The 16,331-nt window shown below is 41.7% G+C and overlaps 1 protein-coding gene across 1 annotated transcript; it reads left to right on the forward strand.

Moving 5' to 3' along the window:
* Nucleotides 1-11,533: 11,533 nt before the first annotated feature.
* htr5ab (5-hydroxytryptamine (serotonin) receptor 5A-b) lies at nucleotides 11,534-15,287 on the forward strand (the record flags this gene model as incomplete). The annotated part of the gene is made up of 2 exons (XM_080515465.1): nucleotides 11,534-12,229; nucleotides 14,955-15,287. 2 exons carry the CDS (start codon nucleotides 11,534-11,536, stop codon nucleotides 15,285-15,287), a joined length of 1,029 nt encoding a protein of 342 aa, XP_080371591.1.
* Between the last annotated feature and the right edge of the window lie 1,044 nt (nucleotides 15,288-16,331).

Raw genomic sequence — 16,331 nt, forward strand, 5'->3', positions numbered from 1 at the left:
GGTGCAAAATGCATTCGATGAAGGCAAATCGGTTCCCCAGCAAACTCAACATGCATGCGTGTCAGCCAGAACACACAAAGATGCTGACCTGAAAGAGGTATGTCTAATGAGTTTCTGGGCTGGCAGGAAAGCATCATGAGATGAGATGTTGTAACTCAAAGTAAACACTTTTCATGGTTTTCACTTGAAAATGCAAATGTCATTTTAAAGAAATATGAAGCCGCAGCACGTTTTACCTTGGACGGTCCCTGGAAGCAGTAAATGGATGGCTCCTCTCTAAATCTTTTGGCATATGACCTTGAGTACTTCATTAATTTCCCTCTTTTTTTAGGGCAATACCTCAGGCTGTTCACTTAACAGATGAGCCAGGGGATCACTTGAGGCATTAGATATGAAATTAGACAATTTCCAGTTAGAAAGACTTAAACAGTTCATTATCTATTTCAATTAGAGATTCTTGTTGAAGAATAATTAATTTACAATGATCGAATTAGCTTCATTGTTTCATATGCAAAGTTCCTTTCAAATTATTCAAACATTAGTAATTACTCAAGATATCTTGGAGTATCCAGTCATGTAAAAATAGTTTCAAAGTGGCAGAAGAAGAAGAAGAAGATGAAGAAGAAGAAGAAGAAGAAGAAGAAGAAGAAGAAGAAGAAGAAGATGAAGAAGAAGAAGAAGAAGAAGAAGAAGAAGACGAAGACGAAGAAGAAGAAGACGAAGACGAAGACGAAGACGAAGAAGAAGAAGAAGAAGAAGAAGAAGAAGAGGGACAAAGACAGAACTCTAAAAGAAAAAAACAGAAGAGAGATTATCATGCAGAACAATCTTGTTGTTGCTTAATATATATGAATAGTTTACAATAACTGACATTTAACACGTTGAATTGGGGGGATTAGTCACAAGTGTGATGAACTCCTCTGAAGCCGCCAGGTTCTCCCAGCAGAGTGTAAATTACTAACTGGATTCATTTTTGAGATAAAAGATGTGATTTTATGTTTTGACAGACATCTATAATGACTTTCAGTCACAGAGTGACATGACCACGAATTCACAATTCTCACACTGAGTCATTGTGTTTTGAAATGCACTGCACTCAGTGTGTCATCTTTGGAAACGTGTAAATACGAGGGAATATATCATCTGCCTGATCATGCCCCATCGAAGTTGCGGGGAGGAAAACTCCTTCTCCATATACATGTTGTTAATCCAGTCACCACTGGCAACCATAGAGGGAAATATTTATAGAAAAATGTGTCTAATGGTAAAATACACAGTAAGATACACAGTAAAAGCAAATCAGGTCAGATTCAGGTAGCAAGCTTGTATAAGGCATCATGAATAGCTAGGTAGAGGATAGAAAAGCTTTTGTATACTCACAGTAATGGTGACAGCAACTGACCATGAAGCTTTGCACTATTACAAGCTCACTATTCTCACCACATCACTCTGAAAAATAGGTTGGGGGGGAGGAAAACGAGAGCCTCACTCTGTCATTTACGCCAGGTTGAGATTATAGTAACATCAGGGCTGCTGCAATATTTCCAGTCTCGGAGAGTTTGTAGAACCACAACGCAGGGTCAGAGTAATTTATCAAAATGATTGCTGTACAATGAGGACACCGCCATCCACCATGTTGTGTGCGCCCCTGAACAAGTAGCCAAACATTTCAGGGAAGATAACACAGGTGGAATGGTAGACACAGTGAGCCAATAACAGCTGAAAATGTGGTGATAGAGGAAGAGAATTATGAGGAAGTAATTACAAAATGATATGTGCTTTTTTTTTTTAAAACAAAAAACATGTCAGTCTGTTTTGCTGTTTTGTTACATCTTCTCTTCTTGTGAAAAACAAACACATAAACTCACAATGACAATGAATGCAAAAATCCAGATGTACAAAATAGCAAATTAGAGTGACATATCTATATGAAATGCGTGTAATGTAGCATCACATGGTCACAATGGGAAGCAAAACATAAGACAACAATAGCAAGGAGACCAAAAGATACATTTTCAGCCCCGTTTTAAAACCCTCAAAGATCCTCTCCTGAACCAAAGGTTTTGGATGCAATGTACCAGGTAGGGACTGTGGCTTCCTCTCTTAGTCTAAATCTATGTTTGTTATGTTGAGTTAAGTTATTCTCAACTCTTTATTTCCTGTAGTTGTGAGTCTATATGTTTCTACCATGTCCTTCATCCAAGGTCAGTTCAGATGAGCTCCAGCCACCATGACCCTAACTGGGATAATGTGGCTGTAGAAGATGGGTGGATGGATGGATGAGCTGATAGATCATGTCTCCATTTTTTTTTTTATAATTTAATCAAAGCTGTCTTCTACATTACAATCACAATTTTGCAGTTTCTCCCAAACAAACAATTCTATGGTTTGTGTGAGATGTGCAAAGAAAAAAAGCCAGTACATATCAGTGACAACATCCTTTTGAAGCTTCTGAATAATCAGAATATTGATAATGTGTTCCTACCTGCTGCCCACAGTATATAATACATATGTTCATGGATGCATCCTGTCACTATCACTGTCACACAGAGTCATCTTGAAGATACATTTTATGTGGGATACAGTGGGAGTTGCAATCTTCATGCATGAGCAGGACTGTGTGTGCAGTCTGTGTATTTCTGCCAGTGAAAAGAGGCCCTTCCTCTCCTCCATCTCCTCAATTTATTTGAATCATTTCTGTCCCTTCATGTGCTGGGCCGGTGCAGTTTGCCTCAGCACATCGTAGCCCAACACCTTGCCTGTCTGAACCGACTCGTGCTTTGCCAGCAAACTGACACACACTGATGCTGTAATTAGGAGTTGGTGGCCCACTGCAGACAGCTATCATTAACTTTCAGGGACAGCTGACAGTGGAGCCTGACACCGTCAGCCTTGTATGCATGATAAAGGGGGATTTGGGAAATGAAGCAGAAAAGTTTTAGCCTTTTATTTTCTGCCACATCCTTTATTGTCACCTCAGTTGTTTGGATTGTACCCAGGGGGGGGTAAACTCAAATGCATTGTACTTCTGTGCCTCTCTGCCGCATTTTAAATTAGGGCAAAGTGTGTAAGAATATGAAGAAGTCAATAAACAGCTCAAGGCTACAGTGACTGGGGTGATGTGGAGCTACCATTCTGTATTATATGTCTACATAACGTGAAAAAGTGACATTTGTAAAGGAGTCAATAAATCATTGAAGTGTTTCGGCTGGCCAGTTCAGGCTTGCCATCTACACTTCTAAAAATGGGAGTAACATGGTCCTCCAGGATCATGGAGTAAGAAGAAGGCACCGCCTCAATATGAAACCCCACATTTATCTGTGTTTATCATCCAATCACTCAATGCGGAACCACTGCAAGTCAGACACTCTTGCACGCGCTGCAGAATTTATGTGGCAGGTTTACCAGTAAAGCACCTGAGCCAGCCGCACATCATGTTTTCTCAATGGTCCGTTTCCTGGAAGCCATAATGTAAAGTTAGAGTTGCTGACAGCGCTACATTCTGCTCACAGTTGGAATAATTAATGACCGCCAATTTATGAGGACGACACAAGTCGGGCAGCACAAGGTCAAACGTGAGATTCGCAGAAGAAATAGGGACCCTCTGCTTCAGACAGGGGAACAGAGAGAAAGAAGTGTGTGGCAGGAGAAGAGTGGCATTTGAAGTGAAGTATGAGCAAGGTGAGTCAGAGCGGTTCAAACTGAGACACAGTTTGATTTTCCCAGTGACACAGACGCTAGTAACTGCATGATTAGAGTTAACATTTTTAAGAAACGGCAGGCTTAACACTCCCTGACACGTGGCCTTCCGGTGTTCTTACGTGAGCTTGCTGCATTGTATCTTCCATCGACCTGAAACTGAACAACGGAACAGCTGGAGGAGGGGGTTTGTCATCTGTTTTAATAAGGACCACTTTGCGGTGTCACTTTAAATTGCTTGCATTAACTGCTTGGTAGCCTTATAATTACCAAGACATCAATTTCCAAAGCAGGCAATTCCGCAGTGACTGCAGAAGCAACGGCTAAGCTGGTTTAATTTTGTGCATCAGCATCACCTGTAAAAGAGTCAAGGGGGGAGGAAGAGGAATTGTGAAGGAGTTGTCAGGCAAAAGGGTACTAAAGCTACTGAAATGTTTTCCTTGAGCAGGGGGGGGTGTATCTTCACATGTGTGCAGCTGAATATTTCATGGTTAGTTACGAGACCGTTCTCGCTCTCTTTGAACAGCTGTTTCAAGCAAATCCCACGGATTAGGAGGACACAAGTGTTAGCACAAGCAACAATTAGATAGACTCTCATTGAGTCCTCTGTGTTGCTGAGGTGGATAGTGTAATAGTGTGTGTTTTACATTTCCTCTGCAGTTCCTGTGGAAAAGCGAAGAGCAGGTAATGTTTTTACATGCGACTTCATGAAGGCTTAACTGAAAGAAAATAGCTGATTTTATACGACGTTAATGAAAGATCCCATGGTGCTGGCCGTGGTGCTGAATCCACAACTCTTATGACGTGCATTCATCATCAGTGTCTATAGGGACAATCACAGTGTGTCTATGGTGCTAAACAGCCTGTTTATAGTCAGCATACTCCTCTCCACTGTTGTCCTCTTATAGTCTTGGACAGGCGGATGTCAAGTTGCCTTCACAGTAACGACCAGACAATATGAAGACTGACAGAAGTCAGATCTTTTTGCAGTAGCCTCCTCTATCCATCACTCTCTCTGTAAAGCTCCAGGTCTGCTGTTCTGTCCTCGCAGGTAAGTGCCACTGAGAGGACAGATAATTTTGCTTCCAAATGAAACCATCACTAACGACAACTCTTAACTGACAGATGGCTGACCAAACTGATTGTCGGTGTACGAGTGCAGACAATGATGATAAAATTGAATTTACCATAAGGATGTTCTGAGGACATTTCCGCAGGATAAATAAAGTGTCCCACTGGATCTTTCACATAAAGCTCAGTTGAAAGAAACTCGATCACAAGTTGTGCAGAGCTGATTCGCTACACACACAAACAGGATTTGAATTGCTCGGGCAAAAGTGTGGATTATTGCAGGAGATGAAGGAAATGCAGCAGGGGTTTTATAGGTGGTGCAGGGGCTAAATTTTCATGGTGGATGGTGGGAGGAGGGGGTCAACCCCCTGTAAGCTTGGCCACTCTAGGTGCCTCCTGATTTTAATTGGTTTTAAATGTCATTTTATGAAGAACCCAGCCATCGTTGTATTACACGAGGGATATAAGACTCAAACTCATCTTGATGTCTCTTGAAGCCAGTGACAAATGGATGTGAGATATGTGAGAAATGTATGTTTAAAAGCAAAACAAATCAGAAACAACTATAACACTATATGAAAGTTGATTATATGTTGAATAACTTGCTACCTGCTCTAAAGAGTCAAATGTTAAAGAGAATAATGTAAGTAAGGAGAAATGTCTGACCTAATATTAATGTAACAGTGTGAAAGTGTCCTTCTTTGCAAAACCTAGCTAAAATTATGACCTGAACAAATTTAAAAAAAACAAACAAACAAACCCAAAAAGTCTCTTCTTTTACTTATTGAAAAAAAAAAATCATAGAAATCATTGCACACTACATATACCCTGAAGACATGAAACGAAAGCATCTAACTACGTGGAGGCCAGCAGAGTCTGTTTTATATTATCATACATATTATTTTCTATTATTTTTTATTATTAATGACAAGAAAACATTGGGTTAACAGAATGAATGCCTTTAGACGTGCTTTACTAGCCACTGGCATATGGAATACACCAGAGGCATCAAACAACAAACTCCTGACTAAGAACAAGAATGAGATCCATGAAAATAGATGCAACAACACTGTTTAGCACTGTGGATAGAAAGATTCTGTTTGGAAAAACTGTGGGATGAAACTATGCACAACTGTTGGAAAAGTAGGCAATAATCCACAAATCACGGACACAATTCATATCAATGATTTCATCACAATGCCTAACTTGTAAGCATAAGCATGGAGACCCAACAAACAATTTAGATTATATTCAAATGGTAAACAGACTTCATTTATGTATTACATTTTCACTGCTATAGTAATCGCAAAGCCCTTTAGTATTCACCCATTCACACACTCCAATAGCAACATTAGAAGTTTTATAAAAGTATACAAAAATGATGCTGTGCAAACATTTGAGTCTATTTACCAATTCATTCATCCATCAAAATCAGTTTCAATTGAAAAATGTTGCTTCTTGTATCAAATACTGAGATGCTGTGGGAATCTGATTAACTTCAAATAATTACAATTTGTTGATGTAAATACAAGAACTACAAATGTGAAACATCCACTTAGATTAACAAGCTAAAACTTGGTCAAATAAATTATATGATACACTGTGATGATCTCAAAAACTTTCCTTTACCTTGTGTATGTAAACTTGCACATGCAACATTGAACAGGAGAGCATTTAGAGCAACTCAAGTTACTATAAGAACGAATATATAGGCTTATGTCAATATTGACACACAAAAATCAGAGACTAATATTTTTGATTTAAATACTCAAAAAATTGAAGAGAAATTCTGATCAATAAAATGCTGTGGTAAAACCAGCAGCAGTGCAGCGCTTGTGAGTAGATGAGAAAAGCTTGCTCTGCTGTATTCTTTCTAAAAGCTGATGCTGTATGTCTGACGCCATGTCAGCAATACAGCGACTCACAGTGTGGTTTCATTATCGGACGGTCATCAGTGTGGCTGCTCAGTGACACAATGGATCATTTCTGCATCTCATTGCCAATTTTCTTTTCTCTTGAAGTAATCAACCAGCTTTCCAACCAGCTGTGGACGTTTGCTTAAAACGTCCACAGCTGGATGCTGTGGAGACAAAAGAGATGCCACCTGAGTTTTGAAGCCTTCAGTGTTGGCGAGCGTTACGATTCACTTAACACACTGGGTTCTCCGTTCTGCCTCACTAGCCCCATTCACACAGCCCACCTTAATAAAGTCAGGGTTGTACTTGTAGACATACTTTGATCAAATTTTTTTTTCCCCTTTAAAAAACGTCTCCAGTTAAAACTTTACATCTGGCTTCTTCTGCTGCTGCTTATTCAAACTATTGCCCCAAGTGGTGGGAAGCAGCTTTGTGGTTCTGCAGCCCACAGGATCAGAACTGAAAGTTTTTTCAGGTGAGGAGTTGATGCTGTAACCCTAACCCCAACCCCAAGGCCCAATGGGTCAGAATCACTGTCCTAACCTAAAAGAACAATTTAAAAAAAAGTTTTTCCTTTGCTGTTATTGTTATTTAAGCTACGGAGAGTAATCATTGGAAGTATGTCAGTATTCATTAACATTTATATCACTTTTGGGTCCCCCACAAGTTTAGCTCTTGCCACCGAAGGATTATCTGGGCGCGCCCCTGTGCGCACAACGAAACGTGAACTACTTCATGATGAACAATGCGGATTAATAACAGGAGAGAAACCCTGAGGAGAGAAAGCATGTAAATAAGATCCATCTCAAATCAGCATAATCGAAGTCTCCTCGAGTAACCTCTGATCACTGCGGACTAATTAGACAGAGTCTTGTTTTTGTGATTTCTTGGTTGTTTTTTTCCCCCTCTAAGCGGCACGAAACATTATGACGAGACAGAGCCGCGGTGTCCTTCCGCACTGCGTGCGTCTAAAAATAAAGCTGCAGCTCACGTAAAAGCCAAACAAAACCCCAGCAACATGCACACAAGTCCCACACGCCCCAGAACACGCTGCGTTCATCACTTGTTCGGACCCGGTTTCCCCCTCCGGAGCGCCGTGTGGTTCATTCCAGCGCCTCCGCGTCCTCAGCGCGAGACGGCTCGCGCGCCGCGCTGCGGTCCACACTGAGCCAAGCGCGATCGAGCGGCCGCAACCAGCAAAAGTGCATTTCGATGGAGAGGCTGAGACCGAGAACCCATCTCCTCACAGGACTGCTTTATGCTAAACTGGTAATGGGGTGAGTTTGTTGTTGTTGTTGGGGTTTTTTTCCACACGTGAATCTTTTTTTCCACAGTTTCCTTTGTTTTGGTTTCATTTTGCGTGCGTAAAGACGGATGTTTTCCAAAAGTGTGTTTTGCGAGATGATGTGTAACAAGTGTCATGGTAGATTATCGTCAGTCAACAGAAGCAGGTGCAGATCGAGAAGCCTCAAGGGGCAAGTGATCTCCAAGGGAACGCATAACGGTGACACTTTTCTTAAATCTCCTTTGGCATTCTGACATCGCGCGCAGCGTGCAAGAAAAGATGCTCAAAGCATTGCAAATGTTTCGAAACGTTCCCCCACCAAAGCAGACATAATGTCGTGAAGCTGCTGGGTACTCAACTGAATTGCCTCCTGTTTTATTGTCTCACTGTACTGTGCCTTATGGTTTTTATTATGTTCCATGTCAGAGGACGCAGCTTCCTTCAGCCTCAGAGGAACTCTCCTCACAGAGAGTTGTGTAACAGACGAGCATGCAACAGTTTCAGAATGAGGAGCTTTCCACACAAAGAGAAAGTCATTCACACTCACACGGTTTTAATCAACGTGGGGACTTGTGGCAGGACACAACGAATGTAACCGAGATGTCCTGGTACTTTCGACTTCACTGCAGCTGCTTTGTTGGACATTTTCACTGACAGACACAAAGGCAAAACAGAAGGCAGTTCTTCACAGCTACCATGAATTACTTCACCTTGTTTGAGAAATTCACATTATGAGTTCAGTAGCATTCAGAAGCAATGCAGGAAGAGAGAAAGAAAGAAAGGAAACTTAAGTGTCACATCAATGCAAGGTTGAATGGGCATTAAATAATGAAATTCAAGGATTGATGCCTGATGCAGTGAGTTAATTGCGAATGATTTCACCTGAAATGCTAAGGTGAGCAGTTTAGAGATAACGCTCGAGAGGGTAAGATGGTTTGCACATGTGCTGAGGACAGATATACTGAACAAAGGATGCTGGAGAGAGAGAGGGGGGGGGGGGTGGCCAGGCAGGGGGAGAAGAGGGACACCTCAGGAAAGACTCGTGTTGTAGGGAAGGAAGGGACACGGGGAGATTGTTGGTGCAACAGAAGGGTAAACGGGGTAAAGACAAAGAAGAATGGATGCGTGCGTTGCAAAAACATTTTTAAATGAAAAGTGCAAAAACTAATATTTTCACCTCTGTGACTTGTCCTAAAAAGTAAGAGTTCTGCCCATCTCATTAGTAATGAGATAATCTCACTGTGTCTCTTTTTAATTTCTCACAGCTAAATTAAACCCGCTAGCTCACATTTGACTGGCCTGAAGTGACTTCAACACCACTGTGTCTAAAAATATTCAAAAGTCTGAACTAAAGTGCATGCGCTCATTATCCCTTGACGTCAATGAATGTTAATGCCGAGGATCCGAGTGGCTCTGTCACTCAGCATCTCCTCCTTCACTCCTCTCCCATATGCATATATACATTTGTATGTCTGCTGGTGCTGCTGCGTCTCTCGTGTGTGTCTGACTGACGGCTGCATGTGTTTCCAGACACCTGAACTGTGATATCCGCAGAGAAATTGTCGGCTTGCTTTTGCTGAATGCCGCATGTTTGATTGCCTCTTCAATTCCTGATGGTTGTCCAATTTCATGACTATTATAACTGTTAATGGGAGCGGGGAGAAGAGAGTGCTGTAAAACCTTTGATTAGAGCCATAGATTGTGATGCTAAGAGACATTGTCACTTGTCAGCGCTCCTTAATATGATTTCATATCAGCTGATTAATCTGACTTAGCCCCTAGTGTAAAAGAAATACAAGTGAATAAAGCATAAGACTCTTTCATGTTGAGTTTTTCGTTGGAAAAACCACTTGAGAACAAAACAAAAAAACAATACATTAATCTGTAAATCTATGTAGTGGTTTGATTTATTCTTTCATCAAATTAGCTTTTCTCGGTGGAAGGATGTTGTCCGTGGTCAATACAAGAATATAACGCCATTAATTATACCCTGCAAATTTAATCAAATGCAATTAGGATCAACTCTATTATATGCATTAGATACTCTCATTACAGACACTTTGCCTCAAGACATGCAAAAAAAAAAAACAACCCCAAAAAACTTAAATAAGTCATTCATATCCTCTCAATGTCACAAGAACAGACATGCAAAATTAATGGTTATGTTTAATATTTAAAATTGCAGGTAAAAGAGTTTGAAGGCTGTGGTGAGGTATAGAAGCAGGGTCAAGCTCAGAAGCTGTGATCTTTACTTGTCAAAGACCTGGGAGGATCATCAGCAGCAGCAGTGGGTCTGTAGAAAAATGCTAAACAGGAGTAAAGTTGCATATATAAATACAAAGTTTTGATTAATGATTACAATTAACATTTTATGAGATTGTTATCAGGCTCAGTTGAATGTGTTTTCCATATCACGATGCATAAAATCAGAAATGCCTCCAGTGATGCTGCAGGAACAATGCGACTGCTTTGATTCACATTTGTCTTTGCCATCATACCAATGTATGGTGGTCAAAAAGTGAATTCCTTATATCTTCATTCAGAATTAATATAGTGGCTAACATAATTGTCTGTATGATTATTTTTTTTAAACTTGTAATGGACTTGGCGTCTTTCTTTAAGCTTTGTATTGCAGTTACAAGTTTCCCAGATCAATGCGCGGCTTTACAAATATTCAGCTGTCAGACGGTACAAGCAGTTGGTGATTTAAGATTCATTGTTTCTGCACTGTTGAACATTGTGTAGTGTAGACTTTGCTGAGCCTCTCCTGTGAATATATTGGTGGAGCTGCCACGTCAAATCTCCTCTTCCCCGAGCTTGAAATGGAAACTTTCCAATGTTAATATCGAGCATCTCTCAAACAGACACTCTCATTCATAGGAAAACTGATTCCCCTCTTTCTCCAACTACTTAAAACATATAACTCTACAATGCTTAACAGAAGGATCTCTCCACTGGGTACAAAAATGTGATATTCCCGATTGAGTCTACAACAAAGACTCCACTTAAAACTGTTCATTTTGCAACTGAGGCCTGACTTTGATGCAAATCAAAAGACAGAAGTGGGATGATGAAACTGAATATGTATGTTTTTTTCACTCAACTACACATGTCCCCAAGTACTTTTTAGCCTTTTTAGCAGCAGATGAAATGGTACTTGAAAGTTGTAGGCAGGTTGCTTGACAGCTGACATGAGAAACTCAAGTGTTTTGTTTTTTGACTATTGTGAGTAAATGACTAAACTCCCTCTTTTGCTCGCCGCACAGTGATTGTCCATGAAGGCAAAAATGGTGGTTTACAAAATCAATCAAAATACACATTTACTACGAAACCACACTATATTGCTACAATAGTTGCAGACTATATAAAACACAATCCATCCATCCATCCATCCATTCATCCATCCCACACCAAAACAGAGGGTGTGCGTGCATGTTTCTGCTGCACCGTATAATTTTGAGTTCTGGTCTTCTTACTCCATTTCGCAGAATGTATCAGCTGTTTGCAGAAACTGCCTCTGAATCGTTTTGGCCGCTGACTGTGGAGCCGTGAGCAGAACACCATGACGTACCCCAACACCAGCACCCTGACGGCCAACTTCAGCGGCTACGACTCCGGGGGAAACATTTACCGGCCCTTCTCCGTCTTCAGCGTTCTCACTCTCACTCTATTGGCGATGCTGGTCGTGGCCACGTTTGTGTGGAACCTGCTGGTGTTGGTGACCATCCTGAGGGTGAGGACTTTCCACCGAGTGCCCCACAACCTGGTGGCGTCCATGGCCATCTCCGACGTGATGGTGGCCGCCCTGGTGATGCCGCTCAGCCTGGTGCACGAGCTGAACGGCCGGCTGTGGAAACTGGGCCGCGTGCTGTGCCAGGTGTGGATCTCGTTCGACGTGCTCTGCTGCACGGCCAGCATCTGGAACGTGACCGCCATCGCACTGGACCGCTACTGGTCCATCACCAGGCACCTGGAGTACACGCTTAAGACTCGCAAAAAGATCTCCAACGTGATGATTGCCCTCACGTGGGTGCTGTCCTCCATCATCTCCCTGTCGCCGCTCTTTGGCTGGGGAGAGACGTACTCAGAGGGGATGAAGTGCCAGGTGAGCCAGGAGCCGTCCTATACCATCTTCTCCACCTTTGGAGCGTTTTACCTCCCTCTCTGTGTGGTTCTGTTTGTATATTGGAAGATCTACAAGGCAGCAAAGTTTCGGATTGGCTCCCGCAAGACGAACACGATCACACCAATGGCTGAGGTGATTATTTACTTTTTTTTTTTTTATGTCCATTTTCGTGTCATTTCCCTTCATTCTTGCAAATGATGAGTACTCCTTCATCAGGTTTATGCATATGCAGATTGATTTGCAGTTATTGTGTATTATGGCTGATGATGAGGGAACTATAACTGTCCAATGTATGAGCATGTGAACAAATAAGCCATTATGTCCCCCATCAATAGCTTGTTAATGCATGAAAACAGAACAATAACTGGCCATAAATACCATTTGAAGTGTCTTTTATAAGCAATTGCATCTTCAAGGCCTTTGTGTTGATCCAATCGGCGTGCACATCTTCGAATGTGTTGATGTAAGTATTGGGAAACATTAAATAAGACGAGTTTTTCACTCTGCTCCTTTTGTAAAGTACATTTATATGTCTTCCTAAAACACACAAGTAATGAAAATATGCTACGATTAGAGCATTTGCAGCAGGGCTTGTTCCTGAAAAAACCTCCAAAAAAAAATAAAAAATCACTCTGCATTTAATGAGCCTAACAACCTCACAACAGGGTGTTGTGTGTGATCTCAGCACGTTCTCTGGGTACTCCTTTGTTCTGCAAGTGTGTCATCAGTCGGCCTAAAATTAGGAGCTCATGGTCAAGAAGGACCCATCCCTGCACAGATTAGAGCGGTGCATTATTGCTTTGATAGACATTTATGTCAAGTTTCATTACACAAGCAATCATTCTTGGAGATATAGCAATTAACCTGAATATATTTTATTAGTGTTCCTGCTTTCTGCAGACATATTCACGGCTCAGTGTTGTACTTTACGTGCCTCATTATCGAACTGGCAGCGAGCTCCGCAAAACCTGTCTACACAGTGTTCCCATGATGCGAGCAGTGGCATCATCATTCAAAATAATAATAATACTCCGGCGCTCGTTCATAAGGCATTAGGACACACATACACCAGGTGCTATAAATAGAGAGCACTGATATGTAGGATACACATATTCATGACACAGCTGCAGGAATCGCTTGACAAATAAAAGTTAAAGTCATTGCAACAATGCAAACCTCATGATGCTATCTGTTCTTTTCAGATTGTTGATTTGATGTATTTTGTTTAATAAATGTAGCCAGGAGTTATTCAAACTTTGCTGCATCAACTATCTGGCTCTCCATGCACCACTAACTAACTCCAATGATGAACATTTCTTGTCTGGTTTGATTCATATTTCTATTTTGTATTTGATCAAATTCACTGTTGAATTCTGTCTGAAGTGAAGCAATGTTAAACTGGCCGTTTCAGAAGCAGCTCCAATTATAACTGAAGTCATGGCGTTAAAAAAAAAAAAGCTTTTTTTTTCCCACTGCACATTCATGAATCAGGTTGATGGAGCCACCATGATAAGTGCAACCTTCTCGTACAAGTTTTTCAACCTTGTACAACATTTTCAGTTTGCTCTGACATGTTTCAATCGACTTGTGCTTGAAAGAAAGTCTCTGATGCTGGTTATATGACTGACCCTGTTTTTACACAGGAAATGCCACTTAAAGCTCATAACTTCTCATGAAACACAGCTACCGCCTCTCTATTGCACTGATTTAATGTTCATATTAGGCAGTTTAACTTGAAATGATTTGGACAGATGCAGGCTGAGTGTTTCCCACTTCACAAAATCTTCTAAATGAAGGTAATCAGCTTGTGGTTAAAGCATTTTACCTCCCAGAGGAGAGTGGTGTTCATCGTCTCTTTGTCAGGAAGCAGTGAACTATCTTGTTTATGGTTTTTTTTCTTGAGATTTGTCCACAGTCCATTCAGATCAGTTAACCAAACAGTTTGAGACATCTCCAAGCTGAGCTTTACTCACACAGCTGCCAGATCAGAAACCTTAAGCACTTTGCTTCAGGATCGTATTTCAAACAAACAGCAGAAAGTAATTGATCTGCTGTGTAAAGGGGGACCTGCAGTTAAGTGCCCCCTTTAGACGCAGCCCCACCAGGTAGATAATGTCAAGGTGTGTAACAGCGCTCTACATTTCTTGACCTCTTTCCCAACAGCAATCTGCTTTTAACTTCGAGCTTCTGCTGTAAATGGTTCACTTCATCCGTCTTCTTGTTTATAGGCTCTTAGGCCCGGCAGGCCTGTCCAGATTGAACTGAATTCTCCTCCCGAGCGGACTGGTTCTTGTTTGAATGTTGCTTAAAACACAGCAGTCTAGAGTGGTAACCTGTGTATTTTGCCTCGGACACATTTAGAAGGATGGTTTGTCCTTACAAAAGCTGTGGCCTGAGTGACTTCACCGTATAAGCAAAAAAACAGGGGGGGTGATCCTTGAGCTGGGCTATGCAACACATAAGAGGAGAAAGTGAGCAGATAAATGTAGACATTTCCTTTTCCCAGATGTGTGTGCATTTGTGAAATGGTATGAAATGGGCTGCTGGCAAATGCAGATGAAGACACTGCTCCAGTCCTATATACTTGTTTGTGTGTGTGCGTGTGTATGAAATGAAAGAATAAGCTTTGGTGTGTTGATCCACCTGTTGATTTACGCTTCTTTTCAGAAGCCTATAATCCATCTTTTGTTGAGCAGCAACAAAATGTTCAGTTCAGTAATTGCTTCTCGGGCTATATTGCTCAGGATATTGCTTTTTTTTTGGGGGGGGGGGGTTTCTAGAACTAACCAGGTTAGCACAATTGATTAATGAGTCGATCCATAATAACTGATTTATCCTCTGACCGGCTGCATTTCAGGTGAAAGAAGAAGCGCAGCAGCCCCAGATGGTGTTTACGGTGCGGCACGCCACCGTGACCTTCCAGACGGACGGGGACACGTGGCGTGAGCAGAAGGAGAAAAAGGCGGCGCTGATGGTAGGCATCCTGATCGGCGTGTTTGTACTCTGCTGGATTCCCTTTTTCATCACTGAGCTCATCGTCCCACTGTGCTCCTGCGACATCCCTCCTATCTGGAAGAGCATCTTCCTGTGGCTGGGTTACTCCAACTCTTTCTTCAATCCACTCATATACACTGCCTTCAATAAGAACTACAACAATGCCCTGAGGAACCTCTTCTCCCGACAGCGCTGAGCCACTCGGCGCGCTCCGGCGGATCAACTACACCAGCATGCACTCCACAGTGTTACTCCTCCAGGCAGAAAAGGACTGACCTGTGACCACCACTCCATCATCCTCCAGCTGGATGATACCAACAAACTGTGTCTGAAAAAGGAAGTATTGTGTGTCCACTTTTGTTGTGATGTGTTTTGTTTGTTGTCATGCTGAGGTAACGTCACAGCTGGACAGAGGATGGGCATCTGTGATTCTGTTTCCACAAAGCACAGGAGAAACAGTAGGTAAAGCGATGTCCGAATCTCTTCATTTTCAGGTGTATTAAGGAGAAAAGCCTGTGAAGTCCCTTATAAGCTGTTTCACCGTCGGTCGTGAAGCTGCTCGGAATCAAAACAAAAGCAAGATTTGTATTTACTCGAAAAACTTGTTAGGGATGAACAAAATGAACCCCATAAATATTAGACCGAGAACCAACTGTGGATTCTGTGCTGATAAAGACATTAAAATCCTCTTTGCAGATAGTATTTCAAGCATATATAAAAAAAAAGGGGGGGAGATGATGTGATTATAGAAAATATGGACTGAGACTTGAAAGCCCTCTCAGTAAAGTGTTTCGAGACCTCCACCTTTTTGCACGGTGCACAAAACTCCCTGGTATCGCGCAGTTTATTCAAACACATTTGTACATCTATGTGCATTCTGCCCTTTGCTGCTGTGCACGGGTACATGTTGCACATATGTCTTTACACTGTAATGGCATTTATGAAAGCAGAAAAATAGCAGAGCAAGTCGTCACTCTCGCCAGTGTTGAATAGATGCTGTGTAGAGAAACTGCAGCCACAAGCACTTGTCACTTCTTGTTACTATCCAAAAGATGTGTTGACTGGTGCAAAGCTTTTCAAGACATTATCACAATAATAGACGCTTCAGCCTCAGAATCGGTTGGAATTAAATTAAGCGATAGAAAATACAGACTCCACCATAGTGTGGAGAAAATATAGTGCCCAGCTGATGCACATCTGATTCATTACCTTACACTGCAGAGGACAAGAGAAGAAGAAA

This window comes from Blennius ocellaris (assembly GCF_963422515.1).
Source record: "Blennius ocellaris genome assembly, chromosome: 19".
Taxonomy (NCBI): Eukaryota; Metazoa; Chordata; class Actinopteri; order Blenniiformes; family Blenniidae; genus Blennius; species Blennius ocellaris.